Source organism: Rissa tridactyla, chromosome 2, assembly GCF_028500815.1.
Source record: "Rissa tridactyla isolate bRisTri1 chromosome 2, bRisTri1.patW.cur.20221130, whole genome shotgun sequence".
In the NCBI taxonomy this organism is placed as follows: domain Eukaryota; kingdom Metazoa; phylum Chordata; class Aves; order Charadriiformes; family Laridae; genus Rissa; species Rissa tridactyla.
In genome coordinates, this window is record NC_071467.1 from 55,796,562 (window position 1) to 55,817,609 (window position 21,048).

At 38.2% G+C, this 21,048-nt stretch overlaps 1 protein-coding gene across 11 annotated transcripts in view; it reads left to right on the top strand.

The window, feature by feature from the left end:
* Positions 1-21,048, top strand: part of PTPRM (protein tyrosine phosphatase receptor type M) — a 484,559-nt gene that overhangs the window by 281,604 nt on the left and 181,907 nt on the right. For all 11 annotated transcript variants that reach the window (XM_054191333.1, XM_054191334.1, XM_054191337.1 and 8 more), the window contains exons 12-13: positions 18,990-19,263; positions 20,409-20,445. In XM_054191333.1, the coding sequence (XP_054047308.1) occupies positions 18,990-19,263; positions 20,409-20,445 (311 nt within the window). The remainder of the gene's footprint in view (positions 1-18,989; positions 19,264-20,408; positions 20,446-21,048) is intronic.

A 21,048-nucleotide genomic window follows, 5' to 3' on the forward strand; every position in this document is an offset into this window, starting at 1 on the left:
GGCATTTTTCAGTTTCATAACTCACCAATACTTTATTATGGGTTTTGGTTATACTTAGCAACTGAAAAGTTTGCTGCACTGTTATGAGGCTCTGCTTTTGGTTTTTGGTTTTTTTTTTAATCTTCCGTCTACATGCTGACCTTAAGTAGGATGCAGTGGAGACCATATCTTTGCATCATTCCTAGTGGTAGTCTTCTCTGTATTGCTTACCTCTCATTCTGACAGTCCGTTTCAGCTAAGCTAGCTAGTTCTCTGCTGACATCCTCCGGACCACTGGGTTTTTCCAGTCTCCCTGGTGAAGGCGGAAGTCCAACAGCAAGTCAACTGGTGAATCATAAAGTCTTGGAACTCATACCCTGTTTTGCTTTCTCTGGACCGCCAACTTCAGTTAGAATTGATAAAACACGTTTTTCATAAATCTGCTTACTAAAATGAGCAGCTTGGTCTCTGAGCATGCAAGGAACAGAACAGTGTCGTTTTTCCATGATCCCTTTCCAAGGAATGGCTACTCAGTGCCCAGCTTAGCCTACTTGACTTCAGACTTTAAGCATGCATATTTACTGTGAATTTTGTATGCCCTGTACCATTTTCTAGTACTGAGGCCGACTGGCTAAAAGCAGTCCATGTTCATACTGCAGAGCTCCCAGGCACAATGACCACCTACCCATTGCCAGTTGGGAATGTGTCCTGATTCATGTCTAGAAATTTTGAGGAGAGTGGTAGCTGGCTGGTGCCAAAGCCCTACTGGGGACCTTTCAAACAAGGAGGATAGTGTTGTATTTCTCTGTTTAATCTCCTGTTCACGCGTATAGCTTAGATGGATTTTAGACAGCTCAGTGTAGGCCACCAGCCTATTCTCAAGTATCTCAGTGTTCTCAGTGAAGCAGTAGGAACCTCTAACTAGGAGCACAAAGTTCCTAAAGCTCCTCCTGGGCAAGCAAGAGACCTGAAGTCCTTGTTCCTTTCTCACAGGACTTTTAATATGTTATATTTTAGACTGTCATTGAATAAAAACGGAAGTAATGGACAGGATACGGAGATTCTCCATTTGATTAGACAGGTTCCTTCATGAATGCTCTCCTGGTTCTCTGATTCTTCTTGTATTTCTGTTTGCATGCTAGGTCAACGTCTGCGGGAGACCACAGTAACACTGTTCGGATGGCTAGGGGGTGGGAGCAGTATGGTGAAAGCCTCTCAGGTGGAAAACAGTATTGAACCCTGGCCTCCAGTTTCTGAGAACATGCTCAAGTCATTAGGTTATTGTGGAAAGAGCTGGCATGTCTGTCACATTTCTCATGAGACAGCTCAGACATTTGTATCCTAATGAGATGTAGACCTATACAGTAAAGCCCCAAATAAAGTGCCTTTCAGGTCTTTAAATGTAAGCATCTACATCTGGCTGAGTTTAGGTAGTTCCTCAGTTACGGGCTCATTGATCACCCTATAGAGATAGTATGACAGGTACAATTCCACTTTTCATCTCAGACTAGCGCTCTGGAGTTGTAACAAGACATGGTTCTCTCTCCCAATGACTGTGTAGGGGGCTCAAGTTTATTTCTGGGCACTTATCTTGAGAGAGAGAGGGGTGTTTAATGTAAGAAGCATAATGAAATAGTTATGAACACCACTGGAAATTAGTGCATTGCATGATTTTTAAAAATGTACCCAGTTCATACATACCTGAGTTCAGATGCAGAACAACCAGAGCACTCCTTGAAAGTGTAAGAAAGAAATGCTGTTGCCCTGTGTTTACTGAAGTACGCCAGGGATTTGTTTTCATTTTACTGTGTGCTGTGGAAGGATTGAAGGGGGAGTATGTGAGTCAGCTACATTTCCCCGAGAGGTTGTTGAACAGGATTATGTGGGGATGTACTTTCTGGAGACATTTTAAAGTCATTTTCTGAAAATGTGTGTCACAGTACTATATGTTAGTTTGTAGCCACAGTGCTGAGTGACCCATTCTAAATTCCTGTGGAACTGTGGTTAGGAATTGTCAGGCACATGGAACCCATTGCTGTCTTTGGGAGCTTTTGCTGTTGATCTTACTGTGTATTATTCGTGTGCGCTTGCCATATCCTTAATGCCAATGTGAAATTAGATTTTCCACTGTGGCTTATCATCTCACCACAGTTCTTTTTTTTTTTTTTTTATGAAGGTTTGAATCTCATCAGTAATTTTGCTCTTGAGTGACACTGAACTGAGTTGTCCCAAGTGAAAAGTATGGAGTTCCTTTTAGTGATTGTTCACCCATTTGACTAAATAAGCACTCAAGTCAATCTTGAAGGTCTTATTGGAAGCCATGATTGCTTCGGCCCTGTTAGAACTGAAGCCTTGGCAATGTTGCAGGTCAATCTTTCTGTACTTTAACCATGTCATATACTTGATATTTTTCTTCTTGAGATTCAGTTGCTTTTCTTTCATACGTATTTAACTATGTATTTTTAAGTGGCTCACAAGAGCTCTAAACTAGTGGTCATGATGTAAGTACATGTTCATTGTGCTGTATTGTGAAGTACTGAATTACCATTGAGTAACCTGGTCTAATGGGAGGTGCCCATGGCAGGGGGGTTGGAACTAGATGATCTTAAAGGTCCCTTCCAACCCGAACCATTCTGTGATTCTATGATCAACTGAGAAGTGACCCAATAACATTCTGCACATTTTGTGTATAGATATCAAATATAAATATAACACATTATGAACCATTTGGCAGTAAAAGCAGATCCTGCCTGCAGCATTGGATTGGAATGCTGCACAGAAAATATTGACTAGCCTTCAGGATTAACCTCCTACAGATAGGATGAGATGCAAAGTTTGCATTTTATGAGCTAATAACAAGGATGCATGTTGTACGATAGGCTCATTTTTGTAAAAAACAGAGGAGAAGAAAGTGTGCATCGATGGCTTGTGATATGACTGTTAATCATCAAAACATGGCATGACTGTGAGATAGGCAAATAGACTGTACACAGCAGGTGGGGTTTCCAGCAAAGGTGACAATCTATAAATGCCCTTGTACAAGACACTGGCAGGACCTCATGTGAACTCCTGTGCCTAGTTCTGATCTACCAAGAAATACTCATTTACTAGCAGCACGGCAGCAGAGAGTTATGGCATAAATGATCAGGGAATTGGCAAACCTGTGTTACACATGGAGGAACAGAGAGAACTAGACTTGCTTCAGCTAGCCAGTTAAGGCCAAGAGAAGACATGGTTGTTTTCTAAAAATACATCAGAAGAATAAACTTCAGAGAGGGAGAAGAACAATTTCAGTTCAGAGAGCATGTAAATAAACAACTCAAATATAAGTCTCTACCCAGGGGTGAACTGAAGCTCTGAAATATGTACAGATGTAAATGTCAGGAAGGTGGTGCTAGGTAAATTTGTAGAAACGATTATGTGATGTGGTATTGTGTGAGAGTTAGTCACACGGCACTGTGCTGCCAAAGGTCCCTTTTCAGTTTTCTGTACATGACAACCCCCAAAAAAGCACAAGTTTCTGTCAAGATGCTCACACAGACTAGGGTTGTCTTCATCAGGGAGCACATTTGTTCTTTTTCATAATTTAGGTTACAACACAGAAGTAACCTGTACCATTTTAATTACCTTTCCCGTAGATTCTTTGACAATGTTGCATTTTCATACAGCCATTGACCTTAGGATTTTTTCTTCCAGTATTGTGTTTTTTGAGCAAGTTTATTCGAGTCCTTTATTCACTAGCAAACACTAAATGGCTTCATTAGAAAAGATTCTGTTGCTAATGCATAAAGGTATGGCAGGAGGACTGTGGTTTCCAGGACAATGTAATTTGGGCGAATTCCTAACTCTCAGTATAAGTAATATTTGATTGACCCATTCTGTGTGTACTAAAGCATTTTGATCATGCATTGCAGGAAACAAGTGAATGCTTTTATTTGGTATTAAGTAGTATTTAAGGACATGAAAGAATAAAGAGGAATGCTACATGAAAAGAGGAAGAAAAGCTATAGATGTGCTCCGAGTGAAACACTGTCATTTCCCATACTGGATGCTGAAAGAGTATGCATTTTACTGAACATTAACATTGAAAACTCTTTCTGTTACACTGTTCATTTAAGTAGGAAAGGAAATCACTGGCATTTACAACAAGCATCATGACTCTAAAGCATTGCTAAGTAAAAGCTAATCTGCTCAACTGGATTACATTAAATGACATAAAGAAACATTAGAGTCACTTACTGGGCTCTACAACTGAAGGCAGCAACTCTTTAGTCAGGAGCAGTGTAAATGCCTCAGCCTAAAACAGTCTCAGAGAGTGGTAGGATAGAAGTACAAGGCATTATAAAAATGTTGTATTTAGGGAGAAATTACCACGGGGAAATCGGACGAGTGCGAATGAATTAACTGTGTTCTCACATCTAGAGCCGAAGCTGTTTTCAAGATTAGTCTCGCAGGGTAGTAGAAGCACAAGGCCAAAATCTCATCTGTATTTAATAGTTGTGCTAATCCTGAACTATGCAAAATCTTTTATCTACAGCCAGATTTCCTGTGGGAAGAACTGTGCAATGCCATGCTGCCAAGGTTTCTATGCCACCTAATCTTACCAGACTCATTCCCATTTCAGGGAGGAGGAAGAGTTTATACCTTCACTGACAGAATAGAAGGTCAGCCTTGTATTTATCCACAGGACTCCCGAGAAACTGGGGACAATGCCACAAAAACTGACTGGTTTTTTGTATCTGCCTGTATCATTCTGCACTGCTGATTAGAGTGCACTGCAGAGCCTTTCTGTAGAGAAGGAAGGATGAAAATGAACACAGACAATAATCTCCCGTTTCCAAATTGCTGGACCAGGACCCATTGCATTCAAGTTGTGGAAAGAGGCGATAGCATTGAGAGACGAGAGTTTTGTTGTGGTTATTTTTGCTTTGGCCCTGCTCTACCACAGCAGGGTCAGCAGGAGAAAATGTGTCTGCCTTGGGTTTCTTAGGTGATAACGCTCGGCTTTCCAGTCGCATCTGAAGCACAGGCACGTGTTGCTTTCCACCAAGTCTCCCATGAAAGCATAGCATCTGGCAGAAGGAGGAAATGGACAAATGAGACAACATCTTAAACCACTGCAGCAGATCTGTTTGAGCTAGTCTCTCCGTGCTCCACGTTGTATCCCCTGGTTGAATAGATTAAAAACTTCATATCCTCTGTGAGTGCTTTAATGAGCAGTAAACAATTTTCAAGCTTTGAATCAAAAAACTTGTTGAAATTGGCTTGTGTATTCATCCAGCTGCCTCAGCAAATATTTTTCTTTCTGTGCTGCACACAAACCAGCAGGTTGCAGAGCATCCTTGAGAAAAGGAGAAAATAAGCATTTTCCCTCTACTTATGAACCACTGAACCACTCATTTTAATAAATCTATTTGCTTAATTCCCCCTCACAATTCAGTAGTGAGTTTCCAGTGCGCAGCTTTGTCGAATATAGAAAGATCTCATTCTTTTAGTGTTAACATTGTGTCATTAATCCATTAGCTGATCTCCTGCTCTGCCACTTCTTCATTTCTATGTAATATCCAGGCTCCTTGATCAATTTGCATGTGCATATTATTTCACATCCATAAATAAGAGCTGTACAACTTGCTATAGTTACACACACGAACATTATGACATTTGAAGAGTGTCCACACCTCATGGACGCTCTCCAGGGCATAGTCACAGCATTGCAAGAGTTTATGGGCCACTAGAAAATACTGAACTAGAATATCACTTACTTGCAATCAGTTTTTTCTTAGTATGTGTGATGTACTTTTTTTAATTTGTAAACCCCTGAAGACATTGCAGTGTTATGTGCAGATCTCTATGTTGTGATTTTAAATCCATGAACTGTACATTTGTTTTTCTTCCCTTTTGCAAACTGTGCATCCCTAGGAATTTGCAGAGAACAGAATGAAAACCACTGCTCTAGGATGCAGCATCTTATATAATAAACATAAATTGGGAGTTGAATACAGGAGAATGGGCAATCGAATATCTTACCATTCATATATGGATTTAGATCTGAGGAAATCTTCCTGTTCTTTAAGAGCACATTATTTCTCAAAGTATTTTTTTTTTTTAATTAATTAATCTTATATTTTGTGTAGATACTGATCTTCTTCAAGGCTATTGAGGAAAAAACCTGTGGTGTGCAAGTCCTGCATTTCTTTGGAAGTAGAAATGGCTCTTGCACCAAGACTGCCTCTTTTTCTGTTACTCCATTCCTTTTAATTTCAGTACAGTGTTTTATCATATTATATCCAGCAACTCTGAACGTAGTAGAATGATAACAGAGTGTAGCATTTCTTGAAAAAATACTTGAATCTCAAAATTATTTAGTGGAAATGACATAACACATTCATCCCATGTAGATTTTAAGAACTAGTAAAGTCCCTGTTAGGTGGGAGTCTGCCTTCCTGTCTTCTTGGGAATCCAAGTGAACTGGTCATTTAGACCTTGCTAGATCTATTCTTTACCTAATTTGTGAAGACTAGGTAATAGCATTGTGTCATATCCTATAATAAGAAAAATAACAAGTTTGTTTCTTCTTTGCACCCTGCCTTACGTAGCAGGAAGGAACCAAGTGGAATCTGATGGTTCAGGTACCGTCACTGACTTTGCTGGAGCTGAAAATGTGCTGTAATGAATCTTTCCATTCTAGTCAGAAGCAGACCTACAATTTGCAAGCAGTAGCGAGCTTTCTTTGAATATCAGAGAGTCAGGCATAGCCTTTCAGAAATGCTACTACTGATCCTGATAGGATGGGCTGTGTCATCTCACAGGTTGTTGGTTTGCATGTGTTTATACTCCTGGCATTTCCTTTTGTTTCTTCATTGTTGATCTGTACTTCCATACTGTTGTGCATCAGTATTTTCTTTCGCTGCAACAGATTGAAAAGAGAGGATCAGTCAGCTCTGCCATGGCTTTCAGTTTTGAATATTTCCTTCAGATTCCCTCTAACCTCGTTCTTTTTCAGACTAAATTATTTTAGACGGTTTTGCTTTCTTTAATTCCTTTTAATCTGTGACAAGACTTTACTGCGTTTTCCATGCTTTCCAGTTGTTTTATAAATGGGCCTTGGCAACCTGAAAACTGGTGAGTTAAATGGTGTAATATTGGCTTATAAAAGCAGCTCGCTTGCTGTACCAAGATACTTTTATCTTGTATTTATGAACTCATCCTTTTTCTGTGTTCTTTTTAAAAAGAAATTAAGCAAAGAATAGAAAGCTGATTAAGAAGCTTTGAAATGGTCTTTGGATTGTTCCAAGTATCATAAATGTAAATTCATGGAAAGTATGTTTTCTGGCTTGGTACCAAAATATATTGCCATAGTTTCAGCAAAATTTGTTGAAATAGAAAACACTGTTAATAGAAAACACAGTTCTTCAGACAATGAAAATCTTATTTTATGATATAATGGCACATTTTAGCCTGCAATAATAGATAAGATTGCTCAGTTCTTATGATTCACTACTATGCATAGGTTTTCAAGGTCGTATTATTTGGTTTGGACTAACTTTGGCTCACAGCTGTGCTTGTTTGCAATCTGGTCACATTTTATTAAGTCTTTGGTAATTCATCTGACTTCCCACTCAGGTAAGTTGAACAGATGAACAGAAATGTATTTATTAAGAAGTCTTAGAATAATTTATATTCTACTTCTGGTATTTTTTGAAAAAAAACCCAAACTTGGCTTTCTAAGGTGGTGGGAGCACATCTGCTACAGTTTGGCACTGAGAAACTGCCAATCTGACTGAAACAAATACTTTTAGAATCAACTGCTAGTTGTTATCTATTTTTATACCATATAAGGTGATCATTTTGCATACCGTGTATGATATCTAACCTTTAATTATAATTGCTGTGTCCTTGTGGTTGTTACAAATTTCTAATTATGAAATTGCAATGACATCAAAGAAAAAAATGCTCAGACAAAGAAATCTTTAAATTAGTTAAGTCAAAAAAATCAGCAGCAACGATCTTTCATCTTGACCTAATTTAGTTGAAATTCTATGCCTGATGTGAAGATTAATAACAGGTGGCCTTTTAGGGAGCACTCAGCTTGAGCCTAATGTTCTAGTTGTTCTTTTATTATCCCAAACCTCTATAACTAAAGGATTTTTTCACCCTGCCCTTTGTTCACAATATGGGACTGTAATTGAGTTCATATTTCTCACCCAACCTTTCAGCTGTAATTAATATTTTATTATATCAGATTTTATCACTAAATAGCCTAGCAGCAGGGTATTGAGCCACACACACGCTCCCACACGCGTACACACAGAAAAGCGATAGTGACTTATTGATGCCAAGCAAGTTCCATGTAATGAGTTATGGTTGAGAGAATACAAAATACATTCATGGTACCCAGCTAATATTCGAAAGCAATTTAGGACTGATCTTATCTTGATCAAACCAGGACAAAGAGAAATTAAACTTACAAGCCTGAAATATTCAACGCTGTGTTATTATATGAAACATGTGGCATCTAACAAAATTGTCTGTGCAAGACCAGCTATTATCTGTTTTCATTACTGTATTTTATGAGGAAGAACAGTTTAGGTCATATGCTTTTTGTACTAAGAGTTACACACTGTTGTCTGAGCTTTGCTAAGCATGAACACCTCCACAGCATGACAGATGTAAAAATCAGAGCATTTAAGTTGCTACACTATTTGTTCTTTCAACTGGAATAAACCAAAATCCCTTCCTTCACTGTGTATTGAGGGTTTTTTTCTTACTCTAAAGTATTATGGTGGAAAGAGGGTGTTTCTAATACAAATTTTGAAAGATGGAGGCAGTCTTATCGTATAAATAACAGCAAACAAGATAGGAGAGAAATGTTTCCTAAACCTAGGTAACTTTGATGATCGGTGGTTTTCATTATAAAAGCCTCCCACGTAATGTGGGACTAACTGGCATTGCTGTTCCTGGCAGGATTGTACAGAATTCTCCCTTCCCTTCTGCCTCTCCCTCTCTCTCTCTCCCACTTTTCCTCTGCATCCCTCTCTCTCATCCACACCTCCCTCTCACCCTCTTCCTCCTTCCCTCCCTGCTTTGAGTAGGTGATTGCTGGAAAAATATACTCAAATTAAGACAGAGGTCACTATCAGAATAGTGTAGAGAAGCTCCGTACTTGAAATGGTTTGTTAATTCTTTATTTGTTTGTACACAAGAAAGTCACCCAGATAAGGAGTAGGCCCGTGTTCCCCAAGGGAGAGCTCTGTTGTAGAGAAGAAGAGGAGCTAAGCCTCTTCACATGGCCAGGAGAGGAATTACAGTGTCTTTCTGGTTCGGCTAGGGACAATCTGTGTAGCTTTCTGCAAATCAATATATCATGCTCTCTCTGTTCCTATCTCTGAAATGAAAATAAATGGAAATATAATTTTCCTCTCTAAAGGAAAAAAGGAAAAGATACCTATGTGTGGTTGTGAACACCTTGGTGAGGAATGTCATAACAAGCAACTGTATGTGTAGCTTACTGTCTGGAGAGAATTATTTCTTTTTTTTACTCGCCTCTTCCATGATGCCCACCAGAAGATCTCAAAATAGTTGCGTTGTGGAATATTTTGTGGAATTATTATCCTCACAATCCATCCCTGGTTTTCATTCATTTTAAAGCCATGTTGTGAGCAGACTACGAAGGAAGTAGGAGATATCCCAATTTTATTCTGCTCTGTAGTGAAGTCAGTCTCAAAGCCCTGGAGAATCTGAAGCCTTAGGTTAGTTCTGTTTAGACCAGCATCATTTAAGTTAGTGATGCTGCTACTTGGGCTTTAAATTAAGAGCGTAAAGCCTCGTGGAGTGAGATCAATAGTATCTGGTGTCTAGAGGGACTGAGTCCTTATACCCAGTAGGAATAAAACTTGTTCACTGCTAAAATGAAGAAAGGAAGTACTCCTTGGCTTGTGTGTGCAATACAACATATCCAAGATAAAAAATAAACTTTCTAGAACATAACTAAGTTAAAGTTTGTTTATACCTGCTTTTTTCCTAGTTTCCTCAGAAAACGAGGCTTACCTTGTTTTTACCACCTGTCCGTATGTTCCTTCCTTCCCTCACTAATATTGAACCTATCGGCGATTTTCAAGCACGTATGAAATGGTTTAAATGTTTCATAAATAGTAAGTTTCTCCCACATTTTGGAATCTCTGGGTACAGAGGAAAGACCCAGATTAGCATTTAAGCTGAAGATAGGCTATGGTACCATATGAACTAGTTCATTTCATTTGGTTCATCAGTAGAGAGCTACAATTCACACATCAGCAAGCCCATATGTAGCCCAGCAGCAGCCACAGCCACAGCATGTGTTGCCTCCTTTCCAGCCAATATTTGGGAGATGCTAAAAGGAGCTGAGCATATTGAGGGTGGGAGCTGGGTATCACAGATGACGTGTGGAATGTAGACGGGATTCTCGCTGTAAAACTTGTAGTGTGTTAGTCTATTTACAAAGCTTTGAAGCATCTTCTGTTTCAAATGGGATTTAAAGAACCCAGTACCAGATCAATGTAAATGGGATGTTGTTGTCCCATATACATGAAAGAGATATCAGCAGAGAAGTTTTATGTTTGCCAAAAATATAAAGGTGACATACCTATTAGAAAGAGTATCAGTTATGTATACCAGAGTTATTTGTGGAAGAAGCCAAGTATCAGCTGATAGAGCAGTTAAAAGAATACTCAATAGATGTTTGTGAGTGTAAAGAGCAGTCATTTTTGGATAAACATATTCCCCTGCACCCTCGTCTTATATAAGTATATGGTAGTATATGATTCTCTGCCCCTGACGTAGTGTGCTTAGAGTCTCTAAAACAGTGAATTCGTATACTAGGAAATAAGGCAAAAAATTAAATACACTGCGTCATTGGGACTAGGTGGCATCCATCTGGCCACTGGAAGGTGGAAGGAGCATGCATCATTGTCTCCTTTTCCTTTCTTGCAGATTTTCTTCTAAGACTTTTGGGAGCCCAGGCTCTGATATTTCCCTTAAATCCTAGAGAGTCTAAACTCACAAAAGAGAAGTGTATCAGTTCTTCTGTGTTTGGAAAAATGCATGATGGACTTACGGTGTCCGTTCCCTTACCGCTTTCAGAACCCATCTGACTCTTCTGCAATTAAGATACTACGTAGCAACTGTTTTTCTTCTCAAAGGAACTGAATGCATAGTCATATCCTCCCCTGGTGACCGTCCTTAGGGGAAAGAACAAGCAAAATATCTTTGACTTCCAGTGACGTAATGCTCCGCATATGAGAACTGTTGGGATTTCCGATATAAATCCATAGGAATGCTAAGGAGAGGTTTGCTTGGATGTATTTTTCCCAGAAAATCCCCTTTGTAAATACTGATTTCTAAGACTTTAAGACTATCCATATGAAAGAGTTGGGCAGTCACAAAGCAGCTTAGAAGTTTTACATTAAAAACCAGATACTGTTCCCCAATGGACTTGGGTCTGTGAAGATAAAGCTTATTACGACACCTGAGAGTTTACATTTGGCAGTATCTCTGGGGGCTAACCTAAGCTGTCTTATCTCCTCCTTTACAGCTGTTTAGGTATTTCTGCTTTGATTGATCTCAGAAATAGGGCTCCTTGCATGACAACGGAGGTACTGTATAATATTAGTCCCTCTCGTGTTCACTCCAGGTCTGATTCCAAAAGATTTGTGGCTTTCTCCAATTTGACTTTTCCCATGGGCTGGAAGTTTCAGGTGCCAGTAATAATGTTTCCTGAGAAGAAAAACAGACCTTGCCTTGGAGAATCTAACCGGACTTACCTCTTGACTTACAAAGCCAGTAAATAAAGCCAGGTGTGGAAGCAGAATCATTCCATTCAAGCTTCGACAAGCTGCTAGCTTGTTGTATTTTCTTCTCTTACTCCCTTTCTTCCACTTTGGAAGCATTAACTGTCCCGCAAACTTAGAAACCAGACAAAGACTGTGGAACTTTTGTTTGTATAAAACCTCCTGACTGCAAGCACAGATGGAAACAAAAATGAGGATTAAAGACTGCCTTCACTCGCAAAAAGAAAAGGCAGTACACCTTTAACACTGGTGTGTCAAGCACTTAGATGTGAACAGTTGCAAGAATTTTGATTGCTTCTGTGTTGCCAGTATGATTTGCAACATCGCCTAGTTCACATTTTTTCCCCTTTATAAATTAGATCTTAATGCATCGTTGTTGGCATTGGTACAGCAGCCTTGATTTGGAGGTTTTCTTTGGTCTGGGTTTTTTCTTTATTGTCAGTTCTATATTTTCATATCTGAATTTTACATCCATGTAAGGGTTTTCTTTTAAGATGCTTCATTTTTTTCTCATTTTGGAAGGTATAGCTGGCAAGGCTGTATTTTGTTTAAAACACAGAAAATCTCTGATCTCCCAAATAAAATCTTCCTGAAATAGAGGGGGCTACCTTGAACAGGCTTCTCCTTCGTTAGTAGGCATACTCATTTGTTCTTTTGCTAATCAAATCTCCCTAGTCTTAATTCTACTTCATAAACTTCATAAAGTTTATGGAGTCATTGACCTAATCTCTATCCCACCTGTAACATTGCCAAGTCACTGTCAGAAAAAAAACAACAGAACCATAAAAATCCCAAACTCATACAGATAACTTCATTTCTCATGCTTGGACAAGAAAAGTCACCCCTCCCAAATAAGGTACCCATTTTGTGTTCGTTCAGACTGCCCTTGTCCAGAGACCATAGCCTGCCTAGGAACAATTATTACTGCATCTGGTTCTTTCAGCCTATAAATGCCGATCTTGAATAGAGCGACGGTCTCTGTGTGATATGCAGACAATACAGAGTTGAACAGTGTCTGCTTCCCCCTTTGACAAAACGTGTAAAATTCTGCAGTGGTCAGAGGGACAGGACCACTGTTCAGCTGGTTCCCTGGCTTCACATCTGTACTGAAAATGACCGCACATGGAGTATCTTTTGTTCAGTAGATATTATGTGTTGGTAGAACTCCTGACGCACTGGCAAAGCCTATGTAGCTATTATGGTGAGACACTTGATAAATTGGGGGAGTGTCATTATCGCCTTTGTTTAATGCCACCTATAATAAATATACAGACTCATGCTCAGTAGTAGGACAGTTAGTGGCAATTTGTTGTAGCCTTCTTCTGTTTGCCTGCTAACTATAAATTATTCATTCCTGTCCTTTAAAGAGTAATTTCCCTCTTCCATTTCAAGATACGGTTTACATATAGTTTCTAGTACTGTAAAATTTTAAGTTACAGGATAGATTTCAAGAATCTAGTGCAATATGAGGGCAGGAAGAAATAGACCAAATCTCCAATGTTCATCCATATAGATGTTATGAAGATGTCAGAAACAACTGATGACAGAGTTGAAGAGGAAGTTATGTTGCAGATTATATTAAAAAATTGTCCAAAGATTGTGTCTTTTTAAAGGAACACTGTTAAATAATAAACTCTTCACTTGACATATGATGAGCATATATGAAGCTTTGGATGGAAAACATGAACAAAACAACTGATATTTTTAAAAAGTGCTTATGCCTTGCATGGCAGTACAGTAGAATAATGTTCAGTGTCTACACAAGTATTGGTGAAATTGTGGGGACCCTTTAGACTTTATGTTTGAGGAATCGACTTCTTTGTGGACATAAAACTGAGATAACAAGGTGGGGTTTGGGTTTCTTAATTTTGCCATCTATTGGAACTTTGGTATTTTAGTAGAAGAATGCAGTGAAGTGATTCTAGCATACAGATAAAGTAAGGCTATGGGAATAAGTAACTGAAATAATGGTCAATATGTAGATTAAAGATTATTCTATTGTTTGAATGTTTGGCATTAAAACAAAGCAAGTCGAGATACAGAAACAGGTCTATAAAAAGTACCAGTCATACATGTTTATAATAAAACATAAGACTAAGAGGAGACTTACTACAACAAGCAGAAATATTCTAATTAGACTCTACAGTCTGCAAAAACAGCCCAGCAGTTTTCAGAGGTGCTCAGCATATTGTTAGTGGAGCTGAACAGCTTTGCAGGGTGTGTACGTTTCCCAGGGAAAAAAAAAAAAAAAAAACAACCTATTTTTTCAACGATAATAGAAAAAGTGGTCTTGAAGAGGTTTTAGTTTTGAACCACTGAAGCAGGTTAGAGGGAATAAGAAACTTCCCTGTTCTCATTTTACAGCTGGAGAACTGAGGCACAAAATATTTAATTGACTTGCCTAGGATCACACACAACAGTTGTATTAAGACTAATAAATAAATCCAGATAATCTTCGTCTAGATTCAGGTCCTTAGGCCATCTTTCTTCTGTAATAAATTTTTAAAACTTCTTTATGACTTCAACAAACTGCTTCCAGTTAGGTGGAGCATCAAGACTATTTAAGAGAGAGCTGACATTTCAATAATGAAGTAATCAAGCTTGTTTTCCCTTTGTTTTTTATTTGGAATTACTTTTGATGGACATGTAATTATAAATTCACAAGTTTCAATTGATAAATACCTAGATTGTACATGTTAAGGACTGCTGTATTAAGAATCCTGAAGTCCATGCTTGTATCCTATAGGCCCTTCTTGGAAAATTATTTTGTCTCTTTGAATGAGGCTTTGATTAATTAAAATTTGATTTATTGCATTCCAGTAATGTGGAATAATGCCCTGACTCAGCAAGTTACTAAAACCCATCATTTCATGGACTTAAGAATAGATATACACTGAAGTCTTCTTTTGAAATGTTTGAACGGTTTGGTTCATTTGTTTAAATATTCTTAGCATCTTTGATTACTGTGTTAACATGTTTTCTTTCATCTTTCATGTCTTTTTTCAACTCTGAAAGAAATCAGTATATTTAGCAGACATTGACAGACCATTTTAATTTAAGCAGCCCAATTTCAGTAAATATCTGAGAAGCCTGGTATGTCTAATTTCTAACCAAAATTACGGTCCTTATTATGTTCAGAGCAGTATCTCTGCGTAGTCATTTAAATTTGGAGCTGTTTTGGAATTGTTAAAATAAAAAATAGCTTAAAAATTACATCAATTTTTTCTTTTCCCAGACATCTTTTTTAATCCCCAAATTTGAAATATTTGAATCATAAGTTAAAAATAATTCCCATGTGTTCCTTTCTTGATGCAACAGTAAGTTTCGATCTATATAAAAGCAGATTTCGTGTTCAATTTCCAAGGCATTGGAATTTGATAGTGGAACTGCTTAGCGTGAATGAAACTTAAATTACATTTCTTTCCTTCAGAAAGATCAATTTAAGCTTTACCAATAGCCAATATGCTTTCCATACCTTTCACTGTAGTGTAGATTTTATTTTTTTGGATTACAGGTGGGAAGACTTCATTCTCTGAAATGTAGAGGTGTGGAAAAGGAATAATGCAACTTCAAACAAGCAGGAAATCTGACTTATACCTAAGAGGAATAATAGAGTCCCGGTACACTGCTAGCTCAATTCACTAAGCTTGAACCCTTTTCAGCGCAGGCAATTCAGCTGTTACATATTAAAGAAAGCAATTTTAACAGTAAGAATTAGAGGAGGCTTTTGGATTATAATTGTAATTGGGGTAATTGTGTAAAATTCATTAGCAAAATGATCTCATTTGTACAAATGTAAAACGTATCACTCATAAAGTTCTGTCATGTTTCCGTTGACCCAGGTGCTTATAAGGTGTTAATTTCATCAGAGAAACAGCAGTGTGTGGAAATTGGGCAGCGGATGGGATTTAGTTATTTTTCATTAGCACTTGGACTTTGATAAAGGGGAACAGAAAAGAGCTGCTTGACCTTTCAGTGCTTAAATTATTAAAGAGCAAATAGATTTGAGGTTTAGATGCTTGCAAATCTAATCTGTCTCATGGAGAAAGGATGAAAAGACATTTTGAGTTTGAAATTGCTCCAGTCAACTTAGTTCTTTCTTTAATGTATCTGAAGATGAATAGATGGCAGGCATTTAAAATGTAATATACAAGGAATAGTGCTCATAGTATAACTAACATGAATTTGCCAGAGAAAAATGAGCATTTTAATTACAGGTTTGTTTCTAAAATATCTACAGTCTTTAGCTTTAATCACTGAGTGAAAAATGAAAAGAATATTTATTTAAACCAGTACTGAAACAGGTCGTATTACCTTGTCTGGGCTGAAGTTCCTCTTATATTCGGTCCTGCTGCAATAAAAAAGATAACAATACTCTCCTGAAGGCAACAGCCAAATAACCTAGTTTACTCTCCATTGAGCTTTAGTGAAAATGAGGGGGTTTTATCTTTGCTGCGGTATTAGGCAAGTGTGTCCAGCTTCGCTACCTTGCAAGAACAGATGTTTACATCACCTTCTACTTTTTTTTCCAATACTCCATTTAAATTTGCAAATGGTATTTATTGTAGATTCATTGTAAATTAATAGAGGAGGCAACATTGCAGATGGTATTTATTGTAGATTCATTGTAAATTAATAGAGGAGGCAACATGCTTTCTTCAAAGTAGCTTGGAATCCCAGTCCTAAGCAACCGTGTTTTGTTCTAGAAAATTAACAGCTAAAATCATGTCAAACATTGATTTGGAAGAGAAAAAACAAGATTGTAATGACAGTGATTAATTTTTAAGCTTAGATGTATTTCATGGCTGGTTTTTACAGATCCGTTCTCATGGGATCAAAGAAAGGTTGCCATGTATTGACCTTCATTTACTACTCAGCATGGAATTAATCAACTAACGAAAATCTTTCTGCTAGATGTGTAGACTTTGTTACACAGAACCGCAAAATGTACAGACAGTGGCCTTCAAGTGGACCCTCAAGACATTTGTTTGTCTTCGTGGCTGCACCAAATTTTACTTATACATGGTTTGATTCCTGCATGGGGTTCAGCATCAGATTAAAACGTCTAAAATTTAGGTGTGTATTTGTAGATGTCTACATGTGACCCGAGTATTTAGTTATTACAGTCAGTGGAGCCTAGAAAGCAATTAAGTTGACCCAAAAGTAGACAGCTCGTCGCTGGTCAGGTCTTTAAGATTGTTACCTGTACGGAGCAGCTCTCCAGTGACTGTAATGGGAGCTTACAGGTGTATAAACATCTTCATGAAGACACTTAAAGTGCCTTAACATTAAACTAAACCTCCACTGTGGTGCAAATCTAAATTAGGCAGAAGAAGAGGTATTAACCATTCTCAGTGTTAACTTTCTGGGCGTTTTTTGTAAGCGTAGGAAGTGCAGCATCTCCTACTGGAGATTCTAGGTCTTGAAAACATAGTGACCGGGGTTTGCTGCACTTGATCAGTAGGTCTGGTAAAAAAACAGTACGATGGCCAAGAGAATTGGCATTCCTCTGCCTCTTGGCGATACTCAGCTATGAAGGCTTTGCAGATCTAGCATCATGCTGACATAGAATCATGAAGTCATAGAATGGTTTGGGTTGTAAGGGACCTTTAAAGATCATCTAGTCCACCCCCCCTGCTGTGGGCATCTTCAACTAGATTAGATAGTTGCCCCATCCAACCTGATCTTGAACAGTTTCAGTGATGGGGCATCATTCAAGCACGCGGCATTATCTAAACCTGCAAAGGCAGCTTGAGTGTAGAAGCAGTAAGTTAGTTTGGTTGTGCAGCGAGTCAGTAAGGCTCCAGAGAGAGCAAGAGCTGGAGAGCTCTGTGCCAGCGCTCAAAGCAGGTGCAGGAGTTCACTGGCCATGAGCGGGCTTGGTGACTGCACAAAGTCATCTCTCTTATTTCTAAACCAGATTTGCCTTCAGAAGGGGAATAGCCGATGCTGTGCAGTGATACGACTAAGACAATAAGCCCTGTTGGGTCCAGACTGAGAGCTGCAGAGCTCAGCCCACGTGCCCCTGTACTTTGGGCAGAGTCTTCTGTAAACATAATTATCTACCCACAGATGACATGTCAGAAGACTGTGTGGATATTTCATCTTTACGGAACACACCCTACCCAGAGATTGCTGCTTTTTATGAATTATCACCTTGAAAGGTCATAAATTGTTATTAGATGTAATGTGCAAAAATGTGGACACATTGCCTTACCCTGACTTGCTTACCGGGATTCAAGATTCCAGGAGACAAATAGTGATTAAGAATCACTGTCCCCCAGTGAAGCAATAAACTTGTAAGCCAGTCCTCTTTAGAGACATGGACTTCCCACTTCACAAATTTGAAGGCACTGACTCAGGCTTTTACAGCAACTGCAAGGGTATAATGATTATGCTATTTGCATATACAGCAGAAATCACAATTTCTTTGTTCCCACTTGAATGTCCATAGCACCTTTACAGGCTAAAGGGATGGACTGTTGCCTGTAGGGGGTTTATACAGCAAAGAATGCAAGTACAAACTGAATTGCTTTGCAGAATGCAGAAACACTTAAAACATGGTTATCTCTAAGATGTGTAAAAATGCTTTGCTGAGTGAGAGTAACGTTCATTAAAAAGTGTTTTATTCTTGCGCAGTAACAGTCAATGTTCCAGCGAAATTTTAAAAGACTGTGATTTACCTGTGTGTGCTTTTATAAATAGTTACAATGTCAACAGTTAAGAAAATAGTATTCCTTGTCTCTTTGTAGTTTATTTCTTCATTTTCATCTTACTACTCATTTCATTTCATTTAGACAGGTTAGAGGATGGAATCTATAACTTTATACTTACTTCGGTGAACAAAATAGTACTTAATTCTACATTTTAGCGCTAATCAAGCAAGCTTTTTTTGTGCAAGAGTTTGAACAAGAAGGTGTTCTGTGCATTTGCTGTACAAAAAGCTCTGGTGTGTATGGCTAATTTTGTTTTTCCGAAACAAAATTAATGTCTTGGAAAGCATGAATCTGTTCCACAAATTCTTACACCTGAATTTCATAATGACATTTTACTCCCATGCCCTTTGCTTTTAACAGTTCTTTTTTTCCATAAATACGGGTATGCTATTGTGGTTTCAGAATGAGTTGACTGCCCGAGTCTTAAAATAACCCATGATTTCTTTTCTTCTTTCCTTTCTACTCCTAGTGTCTATCAAATAGTTGTTGAAGAAGAACGCCCACGGAGAACCAAAAAGACAACTGAAATCCTGAAGTGCTACCCAGTGCCCATTCATTTCCAGAATGCCTCGCTTTTGAATTCCCAGTACTACTTTGCTGCAGAGTTTCCAGCCAATGGTTTACAAGCTGCTCAGCCTTTTACTATTGGTGATAACAAAACCTACAGTGGTTTCTGGAATGCTCCTCTTCTGCCTCATAAGAGCTACAGCATCTATTTTCAAGCCGCTAGCAGAGCCAATGGGGTAAGTCTTAGGACAGGTGTGATTTTATACAGTATTTGTGTGCAAACAGATGATCAGCACCAACTAGCAAGATGTCCAATTCAGTTGCTAATGAAAAAATTAAATAACCGTGAAATTTAACACTCAGAGTTTAAAAAATAACAGTTTTCCTTACAGAATATTGCTTAATGATTAAAGGTTACAGGAAAGAGGAGGGGAAAACAGTGCATTTTGTCAATAGAGAGCAGGCAAAGTAGTGCGTTACCATTCTGTCTTCTTATCTAAGAGCTGTCCAATGAGTGTGTTTGACTGGCTTGCTTGCTTGCTTTTTTTGTTTTGTTTTTGTTTTGCTGCTTTGAAGAGGAGAGTTTTGTGATTTCTTTTGCTAAGTTTAAGCCAAACTTGATTGTGGATTTTAGCACATCTGTCTTGGCCTGTCCAGTCGCATTACCTTAGTTTGTAATGTCTTGAACTCCTGTTTTCTCATTTGGTTGCCCTGACTGAATTAGAAACTTTTTTTTTTTTGCCTTTCTGCAAACGGTAAAAGAAAAATAAGTAGATGGAACTGAAATGAAAAGTGTGTAAGAAGGTCTTCGCAGATCATGTTTCATCGGGCTAATTCTTCCTGGAATTGTTTTTCATTTCCTGGACAGACCTACCCAGAGCCCTTCCATTCTTGATAAGCTTTGGCTGTCTGTGTTGACAGCCTGGAAATGTTTTCTGCCAGAAGCCATAATGGTCCCTCTTTCACAGTGCACTGACAGTGCAGAAATGTGAAACACCATTGATTATTTTTTCTTTCTAAAATTGTCTAGCATGATGCCTCGAACTATACTATTTGTAAGAAAAAAAAAAAGTCTCCCAAGGTCATTATGTTGCCAAAGTAAAAAAGCTGAACACTTGCCTGTGCTCTTGTGAATATCTTTCACGTATTTTCTACTTTCAGAGAAATCTTAAGTGAAATGTTTATGTACACTACCCAAGCAGCGTTTGTCCATATTATGAAAGCACGTTGGAGTTGCTTAATAAGCAGTTAAATATGTAATGAGGCACATTAAACGAACACTTCTCTGACATTCTATCAGTACTTTTAAGAATAGAATCGTGGATTATTTTCTTTCCTTAGAAACACAGGATGTGACCTTTTTCCTCTTTATTTGACACAGGAAACCAAAATCGACTGCGTCAGGGTAGCCACAAAAGGTACGTTCATATTATGTCTTGTATTTCAGCCTGCTGACCTTTCCCTCACATGGTCTTTGCAGACTTCCAGAAGTGTTTATATTGCTAAAAGACATCACTAAACCTATTACAGAATTTTAAATGATTCATTTGCATCTCTGGCTGAGATTTAGGAGGTTTGTTTGTTTGTTTGTTTTTAATAATAAACATATTACTCATTTTTAGTTGTCTATTTGAACACATGTGTTTTGAAATATATTCTGTGGGTTTTTATATGATCTCACAAGAAATATTTTTTACTTTTCTATATATAGTAGAATTGTAAAATTGCCAATTGCGGAGTGCATACCAGCTGCTTATAAATCCATAGTGAAAAATTACCCCTTACTCGTAAGCAATTGTCTTATCTTAATTGCTTTATAAAAGAAAAGGGGGGAAATCTTGTTCTTCATTTTCATGGTACAGATCAGCTGTATTTATTGGACTGTCAGCACATGATACTGCCATTTGTGAGACAAGTTTGTATAATTGAGACAGTGCTAGCTATAGCTTTGATTCCCAAACAGGAAAAGATAAACATGGTGCTGATATATTTAACTTTGGAGGCTAGGGTCTGTCTGTAGT